Raw genomic sequence first — 26,504 nt, 5'->3', positions numbered from 1 at the left:
ATATAATCTTAAAATATGAATAAAAATTTAAAATGAACTAAGCAAATAAAAAGATGGTTTCATTTAAAGTCCTACTGAACAAAAGGAAACTGTAATTGCCACTCAACCCATTTTGTAAATCTCTACTTAAACAACATGGTTTAATTTGTGTTGTAAAAATTCTATTTCAAAGGACTATAAAGAAAATATCGATGCCTACCAATGATATTTCTACTACAATGAATTTTTCTGCATGCAATGGAATGATATACTTTTATCAATTAAATATATAATATAAACATATGAATATTAATATTATATACTCTTTATCTTGGAAATACCTTTTTATCAAGTACTAGAATATAGTTAGGGAAAATAAATATTCACATATTTGGCTATTGATTATGCTAAAGGATAACTTAGAGTAAAATAAAAAATTAGATATTACTTATTTGTCTTCCAGTACTTCTATGTATAAACGTGCATCTTTGTTCATGAAGTTTCAAAGCAGCATTTCTTTTTTGGCTATGTCTACCACCATGTTTAGATTATTGTACTCATATTCAGTAAACCATACCTGTAATACATATGCAATAATTATTTCAAATATATATTCTAATTTTTATGATCTTAGATTAACGTGAAAGAAAGTTCAAGTGGAATTTTGAGATTGTTGTGCTATGGCAATATCTACTTTCATTTTTAAAAATGGCTTATTGTAATGCAATTTTGATGTCTAAATATATACAAGAGGTAGACAGGGTGCTGGACTTGGAGTCTGAAGGACCTGAATTTGAATCCAACCTCAGACACTTACTTATTACATAACCCTGTTTGCCTGTTCCTCATCTGCAAAATAAGCTGGAGAAGGAAATGCCAAACCACTCCAGTATCTTTGCCCAAAAAAACCCAAATGGGGTCACAGAGTCAGACATGACTGAAAAAAAATGACTGAACAATAGCAACAAACATAGAAAAAAGACAAATGTTAAGGTAACATTTTTTTAGAGTTATCAGTAATTCACAAGCCTTCTGTAGTTATCAGAGTCTAATGTGACAATATTTAATTATGTCTTCAAACATATTATTTTCTCTTTCCCTTCCTAAATGGCAAGGAAAAAATAGATAAAATATATTATAAATTATGTCATTAAAATCCTTAAAAATTAGTTCTTAGCCTAAAGATATTCAGGAGGGCGAGCTGAGTTAGGATTAAAAAGATTAGGCTTGCCAAGAAACACTCAAGAAAATTGTTTTTGCAACAGTATATACATTCTTGTGTAATCCACAACTCCATTCAATTAAGGTAGCTCTAGTTGCCATCTAACTGCCAATTTCCCCTAGTTCTAGAGCTAGAAATGGCACTGACAAAAGTATTTTAGCAGGTAACCTTGGAATATATTTTTTAAATTTAAGATGTATGCCACTTTCTTGCAGAAATGTGGTTATTGTCACCTCTTCCAGCAGGTAAAAAATTTGACCATCTACATAGCAGTTAGCAAACACTTCAGCTGTAAAACCCAGTTTTAATGGCCAAAAAGACTATTTTGATTAAGTATTTCTTCTGTTCAGTCAAATTCTACTGTAAGACAGTGTATAAGATAATGTTTATGTAAACAAATATTAAACAGCCTATAGATATAGACATAGGAAACATTGTAGTTAAAAGGTTATAAAGTTGTTACATGATACTATACAAAGAACAAGTTTAAAACTTATTGATATTTTTCACTGATTTTAAGTAGTTGTCCAAACTTAAAAGTTGGTGAACAAAGTTTGCAAAGTATTTTAAGTATTTTAACAAAAAAAATTTAATATTAAAAGTGGAATTAACAAAGGAATATAGATACATTTGAATGATTCTCATTTTATAAACTAATAAAATACAATAGCTGAATAATAAAATTAATATTTTTTTAAATTTTTGTTTTAGCATTAAAAAAAGGACGGTTTTGGATTACACCGGATCCTTATCACAAAGATGACACCATTCAAATCGGACGTGAGGTGAAAATATCTTGCCAAGTAGAAGCTATTCCTTCTGAGGAATTAATATTTAGTTGGTTTAAAAATGGACGTCCCTTAAGAAGTTCTGAGCGGATGGTTATTACACAAACTGATCCTGATGTTTCCCCTGGAACCACAAACTTGGACATTATTGATTTGAAATTCACTGACTTTGGAACATATACATGTGTAGCATCCCTGAAAGGAGGAGGCATATCTGATATAAGTATTGATGTTAACATATCCAGCAGCACAGGTAAGATACACTATGTGACAAAGGATATCCAGATTTTTAGAAATAAATGAGAGCAATTCCTCTTTGCTTAATACATGTAACTTTTTAGTCTTCATTCTTCACTAGGAAAATTATTTAATTCAAAGGAATAATCTTTAAAATAAGATTTTCTGTCTTTGAATGATAAATACAGCATTAGAAAAAATGATTATTGTCATGTTGATTTATGTAGGAATGTGTTTTTTTAAGTATTAAATACAAATGTCATCTTAGCTTTTAGTTTGTTGAATTGATAATTACACATCACTTTTTAAATTGACTAAAAATGCTAAAAATGTATCAACATATTAAGGAAAGTCAGGAAAATCTGAGATATGCTATCCTGAGGTTCTTTGCTTTTGAAATAGTTAAAAGAAAGGTTTGTATTCACTAACTACAAAACAATTGTGCAGAAGCATTAGATAATTGCTATTTTGAAAACATTGCGAAGAATGTCCTTTAAAATGAGCATTAGAATGATTAAATATTGAATTAGGTTAAAGGGAGACCTATTCTTAATATTTATTTAATTTTAAAAACATATCATCATCTATTTTTGCTAACTTAAATATGATTCAAGAAGCATATTTTTGCTTTCATTACAGATGAGTTTTCACTTTGCAGACAAAAATCAGGTTGAATGTATATTATCTTCTTTACATTGACAATGATATTGGACCTAAGATCTTGTGGCTTGATTAAATAGTTCTCCATAGATGTTACATGAATATTTAATTGGAATTTGAAAATAACATCTAATTTTAACTGAAGATAGAATTTTGTACATTTTTATCTATAGACTTCTTTAGTTATGTCTTAAATAGGACTTATTTAAAGAAAATGGATTGAACCAAATGAAAATTGGATTGTATGAGATACTTATTAGACATAGCATTTCAAACTTGAAATTACCAATGTGAAGAGCTAATCTTTCTATTCATTAGTGTTAGTAAACAAGAAAGAGGATGTACAAGCCTGAACTTTTTGTCTTTAGAATTCCTGTGAATGACTGCTATTTATGTGGTCTTGAGAAAGAAACTTAACCACACACAGTCTTTGTTCCTTAAAATGTAAAATGAGTTGGAAGGACTAGATGGTTTATTCCAGTTAAAAATTTATAGATATTCAAAAGGTACAAAACATTATAAAATTCCAAAGGAATAATACATGTGACCATCTCTCTCCAATGTATATTTTTTAACTAGCCAGGGAAAATGTCTTACAATCCTTTCTGTTCCTAGTAAAAGGTATTTTAAAAATTTATTGATATTTTCTGTATCTTATATCATCATAGTTATCTCTAATATTTATACCTTTCCCCTTCCCAGAGAACCATCTTATTAAAAAATAATATTTTTAGAAAGAAAAAATCTCAGCAAAACTGATAGAAACAATGAATTATTTTGAAAACATGTTCAATATGTAAAACCTGTGGATCTTCTACCTCCACAAAGGGGTGGGTTGGGTATTTCTCATATTTCTTCATTTGAATATTTGTTTAGCTTTACAATTTTGTTACTGACACTAATTGTTTATATATTATTCTTTCTATTTAATTAGTTGTAGATGCTGTGTATACCATTTTCTTAGATCCACTTACTTCTCTCATAAATCTTTAAGCACACACAATTTTTATAGCACAGTAATGCTCAGTTATATTCATGTAATACAATTTGTTTTGTCATTCTTCAAGTGATGAACATCCAATTGGGGTCCAAATCTTTGTTAACATAAAAGATATTGCTATGAATATTTTGGTATATATGAGAGTTTTCATCTCAGTGATGTATTCTTGAGGATATAAGCCCAGGACTGGAGAATCTGGTGAAAAATGTCTTGTCATTTTAGTCACTATTTTCATAATTCCAAATCGTTTTCCAAAATAGTTGCACCATTTCACAGCCCCACCAATAATATATCAGTGTGCTCATCTGATCACAATCCCTCTAACGCTTCTAACACTAACAATTTCAATTTTTTTCATTTTTGCCAGTTTTTAAGACATGAAACAAAACCTTAGGGTTGTTCTGATGTACATTTATCTTACTATTAGTAATTTGAAGAATTCTTTCATGTGGTTATGAATATTTTGATATTTTTTGAGAATTTTTTGTTTATATCCTTTGACTCAATGTCAAATGGGACTGAATTGCTCCTGCCAGCAATGTTTCCCATACTGTAGTCCTTTCTCTCTTCAGGGCTAACTATTTTAATTCCACTTATGTAACCATGATATCTATCTTGCCAAGGAAGAAGGAGAAATGGTAGTTGGCTTCACCAGTGCCCCAAGGAAAGGAGGAGAATTTGATAGGAGTTTCTTTCCCCATTTTCTGGTCTGAGCAGCATTCAGTGTAATGACCTTTCTTTCCACTGGAATTCCTCTGCTTCTATGGTACTCAAGCAAGAGGAAATATGACACCCATGAGACCAAGAAGAACTTAATGTGTGCCCTCCCCTCCCAAGAAATTCAGATGGCTTCCAGACTCCAAACGATGTCTCACAATGCAATCTTTTCCTTTAGACCTACCTTCTCCATGACCATGCTCTCTCATAGGGCAAAGGAACAGATGTAGAGGACCAAGAGAGCCTCAGTCCAGTTATGAAGCTATCTGTAGGGCTTTTATATAAACAAACACCCCAGTATTGACCTTGAGCCCAAGTGGTCTTCTCTCTTTGGGACTGCTTGGTGCAAAGATGACAATGAGGATTTTCTCAGAGGCTCTGAAAGAGGAGCTTCAGAGGTTTCCTGACCACCTTTGGATAGAAGGAAATCAGAATCACAAGTCTCTTAGAGGCTTTCTGGTTCAGGAGCAGGGATCATGTTTAATATATTTCTATATGTTATATTGCATACATATCTATATAATGCATACATATTACACATGTCACAAATGTTATCTATTGCATGTGAGCATATTGTATGTGTTTGTGGGAATAATACAACAATTTAAAAGTCTTGGTTATTAATACTTTTCAGAGACATTTTGCATAAAGATTTTTTCCCAATTAGTCAATTGAAGAGCATTGAGTTTTTATATGTGGAAGCTTTTCAATTTTATGTAATCAAAGTCATATATTTTTTCTTCCTTGGTTAAGAATATATCTCCTACCCATAACTGTGAGATGCATAGTAGGTATCTTATTTTTATTTTAATAATATTATTTTTAATAATATTATCTTTTACATTAAGGTGTTTTATAAAGTCCTGGTCTAAGTCTGCCAGACTACTTTCAAGTTTTCCTAATTGTTTTTATCAAATAATGTTTTTCCTAGATGATTTGTCTTCTACTTTATCAAGTGTTGGGTTATTAAGTTATATTGTTTTTCATTCTTCCTTGGCTTGTCTGTTCCATTGACTAACAATAACTATTGTTTACCAATAATGTATGGTTTTGATTACTTGTGCTTTATAATATAATGTAATATACTGAGGTATGAATGTGATATTCCTCCTCCCAATTTCTTTTCACAATTTCTCCTGATATTGTCTATCTTTTGTTTGTTCAAATGAATTTTATTTTTATTTTGTCAACCAAGGTAAAATTCCTCTTTGTTAATTTGATTGTAACATTATTGAAAGTATGTTCATTAGTGGCAAGTAGATAGCTCCAGGCCTGGAGATGGGAGATGCTGGGTTCAAATCTGATCTCACATGTTTCCTAGCTCTGTGTCCCTTGGAAATTAATTTAGTCCCCATTGCCTATCATTCTTGGAACCTTGGAAGCATAGTTCCAAATTACTCCCTGTCCCACCCTTTCCCTACCCATTAAGAAGAATATAAAACCCACTACAAATATGAAGTCATACAAAAGAAAATTTTGAATTAACTATGTTCTTGGGGGAATGGAGGGGAAGAGAGAAAAAATATTTTTTTAATCTGTACTCTGAGGTCAATCAGTTCCTCAATCTGGAGGTATATATCATTTTGAATCATTTATCCTTTGGAACTATGGTAAATCATTATGTTAACTAGAATTCCTAAATTCTTAACAGATAATTATGATTATTCTTATAATATTAATATTACCAGGTAAATTTTCTCCAGTTTCTGCTTACTTCACTTTGTATCAATTTGTGTAACTATTTCCATTTTTTTTCTGAAATCATCCCTTTTATCATTTCTTACAATGACAAATACACTCTAACTTGTTCAACTATTTCCCAATTGGTAGACCTCCTCAGCTTCCAATACTTTGACATAACAAAAATGTATACTATAGATATTTTTGTACATATGGATTTTTGTTTTCCTTAAATACTCTGCTATGTACTCTATACAAGTCTTATATACAACTTATCTATACTATATACAACTCAATATAAACAAGTGATAAGTGATGAGTCATGAGTTTTTCTTTTGCATTTCTACTCCTATTTCTTTCTCTCAATGCAGATAGCATTCTTTCTCATAAGTCACTCAGGAATGTCCTGGACTTTTGTATTGCTACTAGTAGTAAACTCCATGACATTGGATAGTTCCAAAATGTTTCACTTTCAGTGTTCAGTATTCTCTTGGTTCTGTTCATTTCACTATGCATCAGTTTTTGGAGGTCTTTCCAATTCATATAGAAATCCTCCAGTTGTAGCACATCCAGTATTCCATCATTGTCAGATACCACAATTTGTTCAGCCATTGCACAATCGAGGGACACCCACTCATTTTCCCATTTTTGGCCACAACAAAGAATGCAGCTATTAATATTTTTATACAAATATTTTTCATCGTTATCTCTTTGGGGCATAAACTCAATAGTGGTATTGCTGGATCAAAGGGTATGCATTCTTTTAAAACGCTTTTCCCATAAATTTAAATTGCCTTCCATAATGGTTGGATTAATTAATAACTCCACCAGCAATGCATTAGAGTCCCAATTTTGACACAACCCCTCCAACATTTACCATTTTCCTTTACTTTAATACTAACCTATCTGTGTTGTTTTGGTTTGCATTTCTCTAATTATGAGGGATTTAGAACACTTTTTCATATGCTTTTTGATAGTTTTGATTTCTTTATTTGAAAACCGCATATTAATCTCTGTTAACCATTTGTCAACTGGGGAATGGCTTGACTTTTTTTGTACAATTGACTTAGCCCCTTATAAAATTGAGAAATGAGATATTTGTCAGATGATTTTGTTTTAAAAATTTTCCCCAATTTGTTGCTTCCCTTCTAATTTTAGTTGCATTGGTTTTGTTTGTACAAAAACTTATTAATTTAATGTAATCAAAATTATTCATCTTACATTTTGTAATGTTTCTATCTCTTCTTCATTCCTATCCCATAGATCTGACAAGTATACTATTCTATGTTCATTAAATTTGTTTATAATTTCCCTCTCTATAATTAAGTCATTTGCCCATTTTAAAATTATCTTGGTAGAAGGTATAAGATGTTAATCTAAACTTAATTGCTCAGACTTCCAGGTAAACATGGTGGTAGTATAGACACGAGACTCTTCTACTTCTCAGCACCTACCAATGTAGACTATCTCAAAAGGCCAAAAAAAAAATCACATGAACGAAGGTACTCTACTGTGGGGCTCAGCATTGAAGGTATGTGGGATTTGGGCATTTCCACACCATAAAGGGGTGAAAAAGCTTCCACCAAAATGCCAGCTGATCTACCTTCCCCCACCTCACCTACAGAGCTAGAGTCAGAGACAGCATTCGCTAGAACAAATCATGGAAAAAATTAATAATTTCACTGAAAAAAAAATGACAATGATGAGACATCCTTTCAAAATCTATGGGATGCAGCCAAAGCAGTATTAAGGGGGAAATTTATAACTTTGAGTTTATATATTAACAAATTAACAATTAACAAGTTAGAGAGGGCAGAGGTCAATGAATTGGAAATGAAAATCAAAAAACTTGAAAGTGAACAAATTAAAAACTCCCAGATGAAAACTAAATTATAGATCCTAAAAATTAAGGGAGAAATTAACAAAATTTAAACTGAAAGAACTATTGAATTAATAAATAAGACTAGAAGCTGGTACTCTAAAAAAAAAAACAAATAAGAACTCTCGGACTTCCTGTCAAGATGGTGGCTTAGAAGCAGCGAAAGTTCAGAGCTCAGAAACCCTTCCTTACAGATCGCAAACTGAGTGCTCCTAGGACACCAAAATTCAAGCTGAACAACAGCACAGACCCGGGGAACCCTCCTCCTGGACCTGGATCAAAAGGTACAGTTCCCCAAAAGCCAGAACCTTAGATCACTCGGATCTAAGGGGTAGGCAGAAGGAAGGTCCCAGGACCATCTCCCAAATCAGAGTGCTGAGCCCACGGCAGCAGCGGGAACCTCAGGGCCAGCAAAAGTGCCTCAGGGCTGGCTATTCTGAAGGACTTACCTTGAAAGCAACCTGAGCCAGTCTCCGGGGAGCCCAACACAGATGGCAGGGAAACATAGAGAGAAGGGGGAAGCCTGTAGCCCCCTGGCTGGATCCTTCCATCTGAGTCTCAAGGGAGGTTCCAGCTTTAGGGCACCAGCTGAACCCAATCCCATTAGGAGCCCTCAGAGCTACTGAAAGGACAGAAACCTCAGGGCCGGCAAAGGGGTTGCTCAGAAGGGCTTACCTTGAAAGCAACCTGGGCCAGTCTCCAGGCATTCAACACAGATTGTGGAGGAGGAGGTATTTTGTTTCAGGAATTATTTGACCCACATGAGCTGAACTTAATCCCATCAGGAGCCCTCAGAACCCAGGGAGGCCAGGATCCCTCCCCACTTAGAGAGCAGGGTCTTTAGAAACAACAGAAACATCAGGGCTGGCAATGGGGTTGCTCCAAAGGGCATTCCTTGAAAGCAACCTGGGCCAGTCTCTGGGCATTCAACACAGATTGTGGAGGAGGAGGTTTTTTGCTTCAGGGCTCATTTGGCCCAAACCAGCTGAACCTAATCCCATGAGGAGCTCTCAGAGCCCAGGGAGGCCATGAACCCACCCCCTTAGAGAGCAGGGTCTTCTGAAAAAACAGAAACCTAGAGGTGGAGTCAAGATGGCAGCCTAGAAGGAGCATAGACCTGGCAGCCTGGCCAGAGCATTGGAGATCCTCCATATTTGTGCCAGCCATCCAGGAAGTTTAAAACTCAGAGTAAACCCAGCCCAACCAAGCTGAACTTAATCGCATCAAAAGTCTCCAGAACTCAGGGAATCCCAGGCTCCCCATCCATCCTCATTGACTGCTGGACTTTAAGTCAATCAAAAGCCTCCAGAGGACAGGGAAGCTCAAACCCTCAACAACCCTCACCCAGAGACTACACCAAGCGATCTTCTGTTAAAGCTCCAAGAGGGGAGACTGATAGAAGTCCCCAAAATACAAAAACAAAAAAAAGAGAGAGGAACAAGAGCACAGACAAATACGGGGAGTAAAGAAGGAGTGAATTTGAGCAAACAACAGAAAAAGAAGAAACTACAATAGACAGCTACTACTCAGCAAATGGAACAGAGGGGGAGAGATCAGCAAATGATAAACCAGAAATCCCAGCGAATTGGATACAGGCTGTGGAAGAACTCAAAACACAACTAAGAGAGGCTGAAGACAATTGGGAAAAGAACTTAAAAATTAAGATAAGTCATCTGGAAACAGAGGCACTTGAACTAAAACAAGAAAATAGTGTCTTGAAGGCCAAAATCAACCAGCTGGAAAAGGAGGCAAAGGAGATGAAAGATGAGGTAAAGAGGATGAAAGATGATCTTCAAAGAAAATCAGACCAGAAGGAAAAGGATGACCAAAAAGCTAGAGATGAAATCCAATCTTTAAGAACCATAATAAAACAACTATAATCAAGTGACATCATAAGGCAGCAGGACACTATAAAACAAAACAAAAAGAATGAAAAAATTGAGGAAAATGTGAAGCATCTCATTCAAAAAAACAGACAATTTAGAAAATCCTTCAAGAAGAGACAATTTAAGAATAAATGGACTACCAGAAGACCACAACAAAAGAAAAAGCCTGAACATAATACTAGAGAAAATTATCCAGGAAAACTGTCCTGAGATCCTAGAACAAGAGGGGAAAGTAGAGATTGAAAGAATCCACCGATCACCCCCTGTATTTAATCCCCAACTGACAACACCAAGCAACGTTATAGCCAAATGCAAAAACAATCAGATGAAAGAAAAGATATTACAAGCTGCCAAGAAGAAACCATTCAGATACCCTGGAAACACGGTGAGGTTAACACAGGATCTGGCTGCATCCACACTGAAGGACCAAAATGCACTGAATATGATATTCCAGAAAGCAAGGGAACTGGGTCTACAACCAAGAATAAAATGCCCATCAAAACTGACTATATTCTTATAGGGGAAAGTATGGTCATTCAACACAACAGAAGAGTTCCAAACATTCATGAATAAAAGACCAGACCTGAACAGAAAATTTGATGTCCAACCACAGAACTCAAGAGAATCATCAAAAGGTAACTAAAAATGAGGGGGAAAAATAAAACAAACAAAACAACAACAAAAAATTTTTAAGAGACTCAATAAAAATGATTTGTATCCCTATAAGAAAAGAGGTTATTGGTAACTCTTAAAAACTGTTGCTATCACCTGAGCAGCTAGAAGAATTATATTCAGAGGGAACAGTGATAAACTGTATATGATGAAAGGATAAGACATAAATCAGTTTATAGATATATGCATGCATAAATACATATACATGTGTATGTATATATATATATATATAAACATGACTAGAGCTGCTAAAAAGAGGTTATGACAACGAAATGGGAAAAGAAACAAATGGGGGTAAATTTATATGTCACAAAGAAGCTCATTGCGGGAGTGGGGAGAACATTGATACACTGGAAGGGTAAAGAGGTTGGAGATAGGAAATACTCAACTCTTATGTACTTTGAAACTGACCCAAAGAGGAAAGAACAATCCAATCCGTTGGGGAAGAGAATAGATTTGTGCCCTATAGGGAAGTAGAAGGGTAAAAAACAGACTGGTGGGGAGGGAAGCAGTACAGGGGAGGGAGAGGGTGGGTGGGAAGGAATTTTAAAAAGATTACAGGGGAAAATAAGGGAGGGAATAAGAAGGGAGGTGGTAGAAAGGAAAGTAAAATAAGGATGGGAAATAGGGCGACTGACTATAAACAAACATTGGTATAGAAGGAAATAGTGAAAGAAGAAAAGGCAGGACCAGGAGTAGAAATCAAAATGCTGGGAAATACACAGCTAGTAATCATAACTCTGAATGTGAATGGAATGAACTCACCCATAAAACACAAGCGAATAGCAGAGTGGATTAGAATCCAAAACCCTACCATATGCTGTCTGTAAGAAACATACATGAGGAAGGTAGATACACATGGGGTGAAAGTAAGAGGATGGAGCCAAATCTATTGGGCATCAAATGATAAAAAGAAGGCAGGAGTAGCAATCATGATATCAGACAAAGCCAAAGTAAAAATAAATCTAGTTAAAGGAGATAGGGAAGGTAATTACATCCTGATAAAAGGCAGTATAGACAATGAGGAAATATCTGTACTCAATATGTATGCACCAAATGGCAGAGCATCCAAATTTTTAAAGGAGAAACTAGAGGAGCTCAAGGATGAAATAGATAGAAAAACTATACTACTGGGAGATATGAACCTTCCGCTATCAGAACTAGATAAATCAAATCAAAAAATAAATAAAAAAGAGGTGAGAAAAGCAAAAAAAAATCTTAGAAAAATTAGAGTTAGTAGACATATGGAGAAAAATAAATAGGGACAAAAAGGAATACACCTTCTTTTCAGCAGTACATGGTACATTCACAAAAATTGACCATGTACTAGGGTACAAAATCATTGCAAACAAGTGTAAAAGGGCAGAAATAATAAATGCAACCTTCTCAGACCACAATGCAATAGAAATAATAATTAGTAAGGGTTAATAACTTCATTGAAGAAAAATGACAATGGTGAGACATCCTTTCAAAACCAATGGGATGCAGTCAAAGCAGTACTCAGGGGGAAATTTATATCCTTGAGTTCATATATAAACAAATTAAGAAGGGCAGAGGTCAATGAATTGGGCATGCAAATTAAAAAACTAGAAAGTGAACAAATTAAAAACCCTCAGATGAAGACTAAATTAGAGATCCTAAAATTCAAAGGAGAAATTAATAAAATTGAAAGTCATAGAACTATTGATTTAAAACTGACAAAGTACTAGTCATTCTAATTTAAAAAAGGAAAGAAAAAAACCAAATTGGCAGTATCCAAGATGAAAAGAGAGACCTCACCTCTAATGAAGAGGAAATCAAGGCAATCATTAAAAACTACTATGCCCAATTACATGGCAAAAAATATGGCAATCTAAATGATATGGATGACTATTTACAAAAATATAAATTGCCTAGACTAAAAGAAGAAGAAATAAATGACCTAAACAACTCCATATCAGAAAAAGAAATTGAACAAGCCATCAAAGAACTCCCTAAGAAAAAAACCCCAGGTCCAGACGTATTCACAAATGAATTCTATCAAACATTCAAAGAACAGCTAACCCCAATACTATACAAAATATTTGAAAGAATAAGCCAAGAAGGGGTTCTACCAAAATCTTTTTATGACACAAACATGGTACTGATCCCAAAGCCAGGCAGGTTAAAAAAAGAGAAAGAAAACTATAGGCCAATCTCCCTAATAAATATAGATGCAAAAATCTTAAATAGGATACTAGCAAAAAGACTCCAGCAAGTCATCACAAGGGTTATCCACTACAATCAGGATTCATACCAGGAATGCAAGGATGGTTCAATATTAGGAAAACCATCCACATAATTGACCATATAAACAAGCAAACCGACAAAAATCACATGATTATCACAATAGATGGAGAAAAAGCCTTTGACAAAATACAACACCCATTCCTATTGAAAACACTAGAAAGTATACAATAAACAATAAACAGTATATACCTAAAACCATCAGCAAACATCATCTGCAATGGAAAAAACCTCAAAGCTTTCCCAATAAGATCAGGAGTCAAACAAGGATGCCCATTATCACCTTTATTATTTAATATTGTACTAGAAACTAGCAGTAGCAATTAGAGAAGAAAAAGAAATTGAAGGTATTAAAATTGGCAATGAGGAGACCAAGCTGTCACACTTTGTGGATGATATGATGATTTACTTAAAGAATACTAGGGAATCAACCAAAAAGCTAATCGAAATAATCAACAACTTTAGCAAAGTTGAAGGATACAAAATGAACCCACATAAGTCATCACCATTTCTATATATCTCCAACCCAGTTCAGCAGCAAGAATTAGAAAGAGAAATTCCACTTAAAGTCACCTGAGATAATATAAAATACTTAGGAATCTATCTGCCAAGACAAACACAGGAACTATATGAAAATAACTACAAAACACTCTCCACACAATTAAAACTAGATCTAAACAATTGGAAAAACATTGATTGCTCTTGGGTGGGACAGGCTAACAATAAAAATGACTATCCTACCCAAACTTATATATCTATTTAGTGCCATACTCATTGAACTACCAAAAAACTATTTTACTGAATTAGAGAAAACCATAACAAAGTTCATTTGGAAGAATAAAGGATCAAGGATATCCAGGGAAATGATGAAAAAAAAAATACAAAGGAAGGTGGCCTTGCAGTCCCAGATCTCAAACTATATTTCAAAGCAGCGGTCATCAAAACAATTTGGTACTGGCTAAGAGACAGAAAGGAGGATCAGTGGAATAGACTTGGGGTAAATGACCTCACTAAGATAGTCTTTGAAAAACCCAGAGACCCCAGCTTTTGGACAGAAATCCACTATTTGATAAAAACTGCTGGGAAAATTGGAAGACAGTGTGGGAGAGATTAGGTTTTTATCAACACCTCATACCCTATACCAAGATAAACTCAGAATGGGCGAATGACTTGATTATAAAGAAGAAAACTATAAGTAAATTAGGTGAACACAGAATAGTATACATGTCAGACCTTTGGGAAGGGAAAGATTTTAAAACCAAGCAAGATGTAGAAAGAGTCACAAAATGCAAAATAAATAATTTTGACTACATCAAACTAAAAAGCTTTTGTACAAACAAAACCAATGTAACTAAAATTAGAAGAGAAGCAACAAATTGGGAAATAATCTTTATAACAAAAACCTCTGGAAAAGGTCTAATTACTCAAATCTATAAAGAGCTAAACCAATTGTACAAAAAATCAAGCCATTCTCCAATTGAAAAGTGGGCAAGGGACATGAATAGGCAATTTTCAGTTAAAGAAATGAAGACTATTAATAAGCACATGAAAAAGTGTTCTAGATCTCTTATAATCAGAGAGATGCAAATCAAAGCAACTCTGAGGTATCACCTCACACCTAGCAGATTTTTCAACATGACAGCAAAGGAAAGTAATGAATGTTGGAGGGGATGTGGCAAAGTAGGGACATTAATGCATTGCTTGTGGAGTTGTGAATTGATCCAACCATTCTGGAGGGCAATTTGGAACTATGCCCAAAGGGCGATAAAGGACTGTCTGCCCTTTAATCCAGCCACAGCACTACTGGGTTTGTACCGCAAAGAGATAACAAGGAAAAAGACTTGTACAAGAATATTCATAGCTGTGCTCTTTGTGGTGGCCAAAAATTGGAAAATGAAGGGATGCCCTTCAATTGAAGAATGGCTGAACAAATTATGGTATATGTTGGTGATGGAATACTATTGTGCTAAAAGGAATAATAAAGTGGAGGAATTCCATGGAGACTGGAATAACCTCCAGGAAGTGATGCAGAGTGAGAGGAGCAGAACCAGGAGAACATTGTACACAGAGACTGACACATTGTGGTACAAGAGAACGTAATGGACTTCTCCAGTAATGGCTTTACAATGTCCCTGAACAACCTGCAGCAATCTATGAGAAAAAAAAAAAGAAAAGAAAAAACTGAGGGAGTAAAAATACCAAGGAAAAGCAACTGCTTGAGTACAGAGGTTGAGGGGACATTATCGAAGAGTGACACTAAATGAGCACCCTAATACAAATACCAACAACAAGGAAATGGGTTCAGAGCAAGGACACATGTGATACCCAGACGAATCGTCCATTGGCTAGGGAAGGGGTGGCGGGGGGTTGGGGGAAAAAAAGAAAATGATCTGTTTCCAATGAACAATGTATGAAAATGACCAAATAAAATAATGTTTTAAAAACTAAACTAAACTAAACTAAACTAAAATAGACAAAGAATTGGTCAATCTAATTTTAAAAGATTCTTCTTAACTCTTTCTTAAAGAAATCCAAATTGACAAAATCATAGATGAAAAGTGAGATCTCACTTCGAATGAAGAGGAGATTAAGGCATTCACAAAAAACTGTTTTGCCCAATTACATAGCAACAAATATGGCAATCTAGGTGATATGGATGAATATTTACAAAAATGTAAATTGCCTAGATTAACAGAAGACGAATGAATTCTTAAACAATCCTGTATGAGAAAAATAAATTGAATAAGCCATCAAAGAACTCCCTAAGAAAAAAACTCCTAGGGCCTGATGGATTCACAAGTGAATTCCATCAAACATTCAAAGAACAACTAATCCCAATATTATACAAACTATTTGACATAATAAGCAAAGAGGGATTTTTACCAAATTCCTTTTAAGACACAAATATGGTACCAATTCCAAAGTCAGGCAATTCAAAAACAGAAAGAAAACTGTAGACCAATCTCCTTAATGAACATAGATGTAAAAATGCTAAAAAGAATACTAGCAAAAAGACTCTATCGAGTGATCATGAGGATTATTCATTATGATCAGGTGACATTTATATCAGAAATGCAAGAATGGTTTAATATTAGGAAAACCATACACATAATTGACTATATCAACAAGTAAATCAATAAAAATCACATGGTTATCTCAACAGATGCAGAAAAAGCCTTTGACAAAATACAACATTCATTCCTATTGAAAACACTAGAAAGCAAAGGAATACAAAGGCCTTTCATAAAAATAAAAAACAACATTTATCTAAAACCATCATCAAACATCATCTGCAATGGGGATAAACTAGATGCATTTTCAACAAGATCAGGAGTGAAACAAAGATGCCCATTATCACCTCTATTATTTAATTTTGTACTAGAAACACTAACAGTAGCAATTAGGGGGGGAAATAAATTGGAGGTATTAAAATTGGCAATGAGGAGACCAAGCTATCACTCATTGAGGATGATATGATGGTCTACTTAAAGAATCCTAGAGAATCAACTAAAAACCTAGTTGAAATAACAACTTTAGCAAAGTTGAAGGATACAAAATAAACCCACATAAGTCATAACCATTTCTATATATCTCTAACGTATCTTAGCTGCAAGAATTAGAGAAATTCCATTTAAAATCACCCTAGACAATATAAAATACTTAGGAGTCTATCTGCCAAGACAAACACAGGAACTATATGAACAAAACTACAAAAAAATTTCCACATAATTAAAACTAGATCTAAACAATTGGAAAAACATTAACAGCTCATGGGTAGGATGATCTAATATGATAAAAATGACCATCCTACCCAAACTTATTTACGTATTTAGTGTCATACCCATAAAACTACAAAAAAACTTATTTACTGAATTAGAAAAAAACATAACAAGGTTCATTTGGAAGAACAAAAGATCAAGGATATCCAGGGAAATCTGAAAATAATGTGACGGAAGGTGGCTTGCAGTACCAGATCTCAAACTATACTATAAAGCAGTGGTCATCAAAACAATATGGTACTAGCTAAGAGATAGAAAGGAGTATCTGTGTAATAGACTTGGGGTAAGTGACCTAAGCAAAGTAGTCTATGATAAACCCAAAGATTCCTGCTTTGGGGACCAAAATCCACTATTGATAAAAACTGCTGGGAAAATTGGAAGACAGTATGGGAGACATTGGGGTTGGATCAACATCTCACACCCTACACCAAGATAAACTCAGAATGGGTGAATGACCTGAACATAAAGAAGGAAAGTGTAAGTAAATTAGGTGAACACAGAATAGTAGACATGTCAGATCTTTCAGAAAGGAAAGACTTTAAGATCAAGCAAGAGTTAGAAAAAATCACAAAACATAAATAATTTTGATTACATTAAATTTAAAAGGTTTTGTACAAAGAAAACCAATGTAACCAAAATTAGAAGGGAACCAACAAATTGGGAAAAAATTCTTCATAACAAAACCTCTGACAAAGGTCAATTACTCAAATTTATAAAACGCTTAATCAATTGTACAATAAATCAAACCATTCTCCAATTGATAAGTAGGCAAGGGATATAAATGGGCAATTTTCAGTTAAGGAAGTCAAATGATTAATAAGCACATGAAAAAGTGTTCTAAATCTCTTATAATCAGAGAGATGAAAATCAAAACAACTCTGAGGAATCACCTCACACCTAGCAGACTGGCTAACATGGCAAAGGAAAAAATGAATGCTGGTGTGGGTGTGGCAAAGTAGGGACATTGATGCATTACTGGTGGATTTGTGAATTGATCCAACCATTCTGGAGAGCAATTTGGAACTATGTCCAAAAGGAGCTAAAAAGATTTTGATCCAGCCATAGCACTGCTGGGTTTGTACCCCAAAGAGATAACAAGGGAAAAGACACATACAAGAATATTCATAGCTCTGCTCTTTGTGATGGCAAAAAATTTGAAAATGAGGGGATGCCCTTCATTTGGGGAATGGCTGAACAAATTGTGGAATGTGTTAGTGATGGAATAATACTGGTCTCAAAGGAATAATAAACTGGAGGAATTCCATGTTAACTGAAATGATCTCCCGGAATTGATGCAGAGTGAGAGGAGTAGAACCAGGAGAACACTGTACACAGAGACTGATGATACACTGTGGTACTATCGAATGTAATGGACTTCTCCATAAGTGGCAATGCAGTGATTCTGAACAACTTGGAGGGATTTATGAGAAAGAACACTATCCACATTCAGAGGAAAAACTGTGCAAGTGGAAACACTGAAGAAAGACAACTGCTTGATTACATGGGTCAATGGGGATATGATTGGGTATGTAGACTAAATGATCATACTAGTGCCAACATCAACCTCATGGAAATAGGTTTTGATCAAGGACACATGCAAAACACAGTGAAATTGTGTTTTGACTACAGGAAGGGGTGGGGTAGGTGAGGGAAAGAATATGATTCTTGTTACCTAGGAATAATGTTCTGAATTGACTAATTAACTAAATAAATGAATAAAATTTTCCAAAAAATAAATAAACTTAATTTTTCCCATTCTGTTTTTCAGTTCTCCAAGAAGTTTTTGTCAAATACTGTGTTCTTGTCCCTAAAGCTGGGATCTTTAGGTTTATTAAACACTATCTTGCTGCTGTCATTTATCCCAAGTCTATTCCATTGATCCAACCTTCTATCTCAGCCAATACCATATGGTTATGATGATAAGTGCTATAGTTTGAGATCTGGTAGCACTAGGCTTCAATTCTTCACATTTTTTCATTAGTTCCTTGATATTCCTGATCTTCCAGATGAACTTTGTAATAATTTTTTCTAATTCTATAAAAAAGGTTGTTTTGTTTTGTTTTTGGCAATTTGATAGGTATGGCACCGAATAAGCAAATTAATTTAGTTAGGACTCATTTTTATTATATTTGCTCATCCTACCCTTTGAACATTAAATAGTTGTAGATAAGAGAGTGGGAGCCATAAAATGTGATAATTAAAATGTTTGGGAGCAAGGGAAATATATAACAATTATGACCTCTGAAATATGTTTTCTACTGTGTCTTGGGTTTATATAAATATAAGATGGTCGCCAGGGAATATCTTCCCAATTTATGAACATGCCCAAGCCAACTATGTTTTATAGAGAAATTTAGTTTATAATACACTTATTAATCAATAGAAAAAGAGAGAAAGTAAGAAAGGAATAAGAATGAAGGGCCTCAAGCCAATAAGGCCTAGACCTCAGTCCTAAGAGATAAATCAGTCAGTTGGTTTTATCACTCACCCAAGATCTCTCTAGGTAAGGCTTCTCATGACAACCTCAGGCTCCACCTTCAAGAGAGCCTCCTTTCAAGAAATGTTTCCAGAGAATCCTCCTCCTGACTCCTCCTGAGTTCTCCTTCCACAGCCTCCTTCAAGACTTCTCCAGGAGCTCTCCCTCCAGGACCTCTCTCCTCTCAGACCTCCTCCAGAGCATCCACCCCCTCTGTCTTTTAAGCAAACAATCTCAGTTCCCTCCCCTCAGTTCTCACATCTACCAATCACTGTCGATGTCTCCCCTGTGCCAATGGTGGCTCTAGCTTAACCCAGGACCACCCAGAGGTCTCTCCCCTTTGCACATGTCTGTTGAAGGTCATATTCTCAAATAATTAAATCTTGATCTTTGCTGCAGCCCTTCCTAAATCCTGTTACTCTGAGTAGGGTGGAGATTGTAGTTTCCAAGACCTGGTTCTGTCATTCCAAGTATCTTTATTGTATCAATTCTAAAATCAATCATGACTCAAAGAACTTCCTGTTCTATGCTTAAGCATAGGTCAAAGCCCTTTCCATTGTTTAGCAAAAGGTTTCTGTCCTAAAGTAGTCTTAAGTAGGGAGAAGAAGGATCCTCCTATGCCAAGGACTTTCATATTCCAATAGAATTCTTACTATCAGTAGGAGATTTTTTCAAGTATGAAATTTCCCAATGGGGAAATTTCCAACATTCATAAGTCTAAGAAATTTTAAGGTTTACACTACCCACCACATGTGTTTTGTTTTTTGTTTTTGTTTGTTTTTTTTTTGTAGACAACGTATGGTAGGATTTTGGATTCTAATCCACTCTCCTATTTGTTTTCATTTTAATGGGTAAGTTCATCCCATTCATGTTCAAAGTTACAATTGTCACTTGTGTATTCCCCAGAAATTTGATATCCTCTCCTAGTTCTGTCCTTTCATCTTTTGCTATACACTTTTAAACCAGTGGCTTAGTTTTGATTAATCCCCCTAATCCCCTCCCTTAATATGCTTCCCTTTCTGGTCCCTCCCTTTTTGTTCCTTTCTTGTTTTTTTAGGATCTAAGTTCCCTCCCCCCTCTCTTTCCCTCCCTTTTTGTACTCCCTACCCCTGAAGCCCCATTAGTTTTCCATTCTCACTTTCCCTGTAGGATAAGATAGAATTTAAGACTCCAATGGATCTAGATGCTCTTCCCTCTCAGAATTTATTTCACTGAGAGTAAGGATAAAGTATTACCTATTAGAACTCTCTTCCTCTCCTTCTTTTAATAGTATTCTTCCCCTGTCTCATGCATATCTTTGTGTGATAAAGATTATCCTATTTATTTTATTTCTTCAAGTATCTCTTGGTTCATTCTTTGATTCCCCCTCCTTTTTTCTTTTTGTGCATATCATCTTATAGCATTTATTACCCAAATATCTTCCTGTGAATGATTCTTCTAATTACTATAATAGTGAATATAATTTTTGAGAGTTACAAATAACATTTTCCCCATATATTAATATATATAATTTCATCTAACTGTAGCCCTTAAAGAAAAAAGTTTGAATAAAAAAACATTTTCCCCCTTTCCCTCTCTTTCTTATTTACCTTTTCATATTTCTCTTGATTTGTGTGTTTGGATATCAAACTTTCCACTTAGTTCTGGTATTTTCTTTACAAAAACGTGGATATCTTCTATTTTGTTGAATGCCCATACTTTCCCCTGGAAGTATATAGTCAGTTTTGATGGGTAGGTGATCCTTGGTTGAAGACCCAATTCTCTGGTCCTTTAGTGTGGAAGCTGCCAGGTCTTGTGTAATCCTGATTGGTGCCCCTTGGTATCTGAATTTTCTCTTTTTGGCTTCTTGTAGCATTTTCTCCTTAGTTTGAAAGCTCTTGAATTTGGCAATTACATTCCTGGGAGTTGTCTTTTGAGGATTTAGTGTAGAGGGTGTTCTATGAACTCTTTCAATGTGTATTTTGCCCCTTTGTTCAAGAACAATAGGCAGTTTATTGGATAATTTCTTGTAGTATGATATCAAGATTTCTGTTTATTTCTGGGTTTTCAGGTAGACCAATGATTCTCAAATTGTCTCTTCATGATCTGTTTTCCTGATCCACCATCTTGTCAGTGAGATATTTTATGTTTTCTTCTATTTTGTCAGACTTTTAATTTCGTTTTATTAATTCTTGCTGTTTTGCAAGATCATTGTCTTCCAATTGCCTAATCCTGTTCTTTAAGGACTGGTTTTCCTTTTTGGTTTGGTACATCCTACTTTTCGTGGCTTCGAGCTGTTTCTTCAATTGGGAGTTCTTGTCCTTTAAACTCTTTTCTCTTTTAACTATTTCCCACTTTTCTTGCCAGAAGGCTTCCACCTTTTTTATAAGCTCCAATTTAAATTCTTCAAGAGCTTATGGATAGTTTCCATTTTTTGGAAGGTTTTGGTTCATTTATTTGAATTTCCTCTGTAGTCTGGGTTTTTCCTCCATAAAAAATTTCCAGGGTTAATCCCTTCTTTCTGTTTTTCTTGGAGGGAAATTGTTGTTCCTGGGCACAATTTGCTATTGTTGTGGAGGTTTTTCCTTCCCTTTTTAGTCAGAAATCTGAGTGAGATGGACAGGCTTTCTGTGTATGGACTTAAGGAGCAGGGATTTTGCCTGAGGCAAGCTCTCAAATCTCCACAGCTTCTGCTGGTTGCTGCCCTTCTCTGTGCTATCTTCCTGTGAGCATCCATAGTCTGCACTCTTCAGCCTGCTGGGTTTTCAGGTTTAGCTTCTCTCAGGGGTAAGTCTTTGGTGGTCTTAGACAGCTCCCAAGGACCTAGAGGTTCCTCTTACTCACTCTAGATGTGCCCCTCTCTCACTTGTTGATTCTGTCACATGCTGGCTCTGATCCTGGCTCTGTAGGTGGGGTGGGGGAGGGTAGATCAGCTGACATTTTGGTGGGAGCTTTTTGACCCCCTTATAGTGTGGAAATGCCCAAATCCTATGAACCTTCAATGCTGTGCCCTACTGTAGATGTCCTTCATTCTCATGAATTTGTTTGTTGTTGGAGTTTTTTTGGTCTTTTGAGATAGTCTATATTGGTGGGTGCTGAGGAGAGGATGAGTCTTGCATCTAGACTGCCACCATATTTACCTGTAAGTCTCATCCCTTCCTTCATTTTTTTAAACTTTATTTATCAATACAATTTTAAAAATCATTTTCTGACATTCTGCCAACCATTTTCCAAATCACCTTTCTAATACTTATACCAAGAAGAAGAAGCTATACAAATCTTACAGCAAGGACAGATTTTTTTTTTACACAGAAAAAGAGAAATACAAGATTTCTTGCCCCCAAATAAAAAAAATTCCTCAATTCCATGGGTATTTTCATTCTCTATTTTCTTACCCCAATAGCATTTATCTTCACAAAATTGTATTCTAAATCCCTGGCAATTTCTAAATTAGAAAAGAACATTTTAAAATTACTGGGGAAAGGTATGTACTTAAAGCCTAGTGGACTTAGATCTCTTATAGGTGCTTCTACAGGGCTAATGATGTATTTGTAAAGTCATGAAAGTAGGGACAGCTAAGTCAGACCTGGGCTCTACACTGGCCCCAGATACTTCCTAGATGTGTGACTCTGGAAAAGTAATTTAATTTCATTTGCCTTCCCCTTAACACTCTTTTACTACACCAATTATGTCTAAAGGTTTAAAAAAAGAAATGAAAGTACTAGAAGTATTATTCTACTTGGGGAAGGAAGAAACTTTGCACAAAATAGGAGGGATATTGACATTTAAAACAATTGGAGTTTTAAAAAATTCCAAATGTATTTAATCTGCATTTAATGTGAGTTAAAAATGTAATCTACTTTTGCCAAAACTGTTAAATAACATTTGTAAATAAACTAAATATTTTTGATTGACATTTAAAAGTGAAATATTCTGACTGTATTAATATGTAGGGTAAAACTGTGTTGATAAAATAGCATTAAACTATATTCATTCTTTTTGATGGGACTATATGTGATTTCCAGTCTCCAATTACAAATAATTAGAACTAAATATACAAGAAGACAGAATAGCTCTGGGTTAATGCAGAACTTTATTATTCGTTTAACATTTCCACTTTTACCTACATCCATACAACTGTAGCAAAAAAGTACAAATTAAATTACCAACATTCCCAGGGGCCTGGACCTAAGGTAGGAATCATCCCTGCTGGGGTTCTCAGTCCAAATATTTCATCCTTTCCTACCCCACAAGAGATACACACTAATTCCACCCAGCGCTGTGAAGGGTGAACCTTCCCTTTGTTGTTGATTTGTTTCTATTTATTTTGTATAAATTTGCTTTGTCTATATTGGCTTGCATGCTTCCTTCCTGAGTCTGTGAGTCCTCTGCACATGTGGTGTGTATCACCACATACACACACACATATAAACAAATATATAGTTATACATGGTATATACATATATGTGTGTATACATTTTTTAAACACATAAATATACATATATAGTGAGAAGAGCAATCTATTGTGATTCAATCAACCAGGCTTTGTTACTTGCTACCCATGTGACTTAAGTCTGAGCAGGTCCTTACTTTTTTTTATCCATAAAGTGAGTGGAGGAAATACACTAGTTCCTTCCAGATCTAAATATTTAAGCCTAAAGGGCATGTGTTTATAACAGTAAAATAATATTTTGTAAATGTGTACTTTATAATTTGATAAATGTGAGGCAGAACCTCAATTTCAAGGCATTCAATGGCCCCTTGTTTTCAGAAAAAAATTTCTGATGTTTCAGAGGATGGAAGTGTTGGAAACTTGGTCAACTGAACAATAGAGGATACTCCTAAGTTTCTCAAGAAGCAAAATAAGCAATGGAAAAATTGTACTGATATAAAAATATATATTGAATATTAATTAAATGCATACTATGTGCCAGGCACCAAACCAAATGCAAGAAATACAAAAAGAGGCAGAAAACAGTCCCTGACCTCTTGGAGCTCACAATCTTATGGGAAAGAATTTATACAGAATAAATAAAAACACATTAACAAAGGGAATGCACTAGAACAGAGGTCCCCAAACTTTTTTCAAAGGAGGCCAGTTCATTGTCCCTCAGATCACTGGAGGGCCAGACTATAAAAAAAAAAACTATAAACAAATCCCTATGCACACTGCAATTTCTTATTTTAAAGTAAAAAACAAAATGGGAACAAATACAATATTTAAAAGAAAGAACAAGTACATTTAAATCAACAAACTGACCAGTATTCCTGCTTTTGGCTAATGAGATGGTCAATGTGCAGTTCCATATTTGTCACTGCTAGCCATAACAAGTGATGCAACTTTGCATCAGTTAGTCTAGATCTGGTTGGAGATTTCAGATGTTTCATTCTGGAAAAAGTCTGCTCACATACATAAGTGCTGCCAAAGATGGTTGCCATTTTTGAGTGCATGGTTCCTGAGATGTCTCAGAGGGGAGAAATGCATAGAAATTAGGCCAGCTGCTTGACTTGAATGCGTCTTTCAGAGAGTCACAATTCTGTAGTTCAGCCAGTTCCATTTGGTAAATTATATCCACATTTTCAATTTCAATAGAAAATGGGTTATGGAAAAGCTGTATGTCCTGTTCAGGGAGATGAAGGTCTTTAAATCTGAATTGGAACTCCTTTTGCAACTTTTCCAGTGAATCCACACATGTTTCTTTTGGGAATGCAATCAAGGGTTTTTCCACTAACAGATTTTGAGTTAAGGGGAGATGGCAGAAATTTTCCTCCTTCACTTGTTTGATAAGGAGTGTTACAGACAAAAGAGTGGTTGCCATAACTGTGACCATGAAAATATGGTTTCAAGACTTTGAATTTCCAAAACTGTAAAGATAATTTTAGCATCTTGATTTTATATCAAAAATAAGTGGTTGACATGGGAAAAATTCCCAAATATGAAATACCCAAGTCAGCTGGGTTTTATGGAGATTTTAATTAATACAAATGAAGGAATTAAAGAAAGGGAGAAAGACAGAGTAAGAGGAAATTGTAGGAAGGCTAGGGCCTAGGCAAATGGCCTAGGCCTTTCTTTTAAGAGAGAAAACTAAGTCAGTCTTTAATCACTCACCACAAGATTGTCCCAAGCAAAACTCCAGTGTTCAGAGAGACCCCCCAGTTCAGCTCCTGAGCTCAACTGATCTGAACTCCCTTGAACTGGTTCAGACAGCTCCTTTTAAAGAGAAATTTTCTCCTATGTCACCTCCCCTAAGTTTTCATGTCTACCAATCACAATAGACATTTTCCAAAGGACTGACAATTCCTAATTCACATCTTGTTATCACCTTCTTAATTCACATCTTGTTATCACCTTCTCTGGGTAGACTAAAACTTCTGAGTATTTCATATCTCTTTGCTAAGCTTGCCCTTTTAGTGATTAATTTGACCTTCATAGGTACTTAGCACCCTTTTGTATTAGATCTAAAAATAGACCTAGCTTAAGGGCTTGGCCTCACTATAAGTATGGGTTGGGGACTTTTTCATTGTTCAGTAAGGAGTTTTACAACTTTATCTTCCCCTTAAGGTATGCCTAAATATGGGTGGAGTAAGGTTAAGTTCTCAATACATTCCTGACCAAGTAACTGCATTGTTTAAATGGGGAATAACCTAACCAAATCTTCTAAGGTTAGAGTCTGAGCTAGTCTCTCCATTGATCATTTAACATCATCATCTTGTAGTCCTAAATGCACTTCTAACTATAGATATATACAATATTCAATTTTCTAAGAGAAAATTACAGTAGTGAGGGAGAAATAGAAAGGAAAGAAAGCAAAACCAATGTTTTGCTAGTTGCATTGACAGAAAGCCAAATTAGGGGCAGTCCCCTTTTGGCATAAATGTGTACATTTACAATAAATATTCAATCAAACTTCATTTCAATCAACCATTTCCAAAGTTCATTCTTGATCTTCTTGATGTAGTGTGGGTTTTCTGGCATCTTTCTGCAACAATTCATTTTCTGGATTTAGAAGTTATCAAGCTTCTTCCTTGAAGATCTTTTCTTGAACAAAAATCAAAATCTTGGATTTTAAATTAAAATACAATCCCCCCGAAGTAGGTGTTAAAAAACAAAACATCCAGTTCAGTTCAGGATGCAATGTTGAGTTTTGGGGATGTATGAGTCAATTATCAAAAGAAGAGAAAAACACAACCAAAAACATAAGGAAAAAAAATATTCAAAATAGACCCTTGTATAGGTCCAATTTAAAGTAATTTCTATCCCACAAGTCTGTAGGACAGTATGCAG

At 34.9% G+C, this 26,504-nt stretch overlaps 1 protein-coding gene across 11 annotated transcripts in view; it reads left to right on the top strand.

The window, feature by feature from the left end:
- The window catches only part of MDGA2 (MAM domain containing glycosylphosphatidylinositol anchor 2), an 811,975-nt gene that overhangs the window by 492,441 nt on the left and 293,030 nt on the right, over positions 1-26,504 (top strand). For all 11 annotated transcript variants that reach the window (XM_056820935.1, XM_007473236.3, XM_056820917.1 and 8 more), the window contains one exon: positions 1,913-2,242. In XM_056820935.1, the coding sequence (XP_056676913.1) occupies positions 1,913-2,242 (330 nt within the window). The remainder of the gene's footprint in view (positions 1-1,912; positions 2,243-26,504) is intronic.

Source organism: Monodelphis domestica, chromosome 1, assembly GCF_027887165.1.
Source record: "Monodelphis domestica isolate mMonDom1 chromosome 1, mMonDom1.pri, whole genome shotgun sequence".
In the NCBI taxonomy this organism is placed as follows: domain Eukaryota; kingdom Metazoa; phylum Chordata; class Mammalia; order Didelphimorphia; family Didelphidae; genus Monodelphis; species Monodelphis domestica.
Note: the sequence above shows the minus strand (reverse complement) of the source record. Positions and strands in the feature narration are given on the sequence as shown.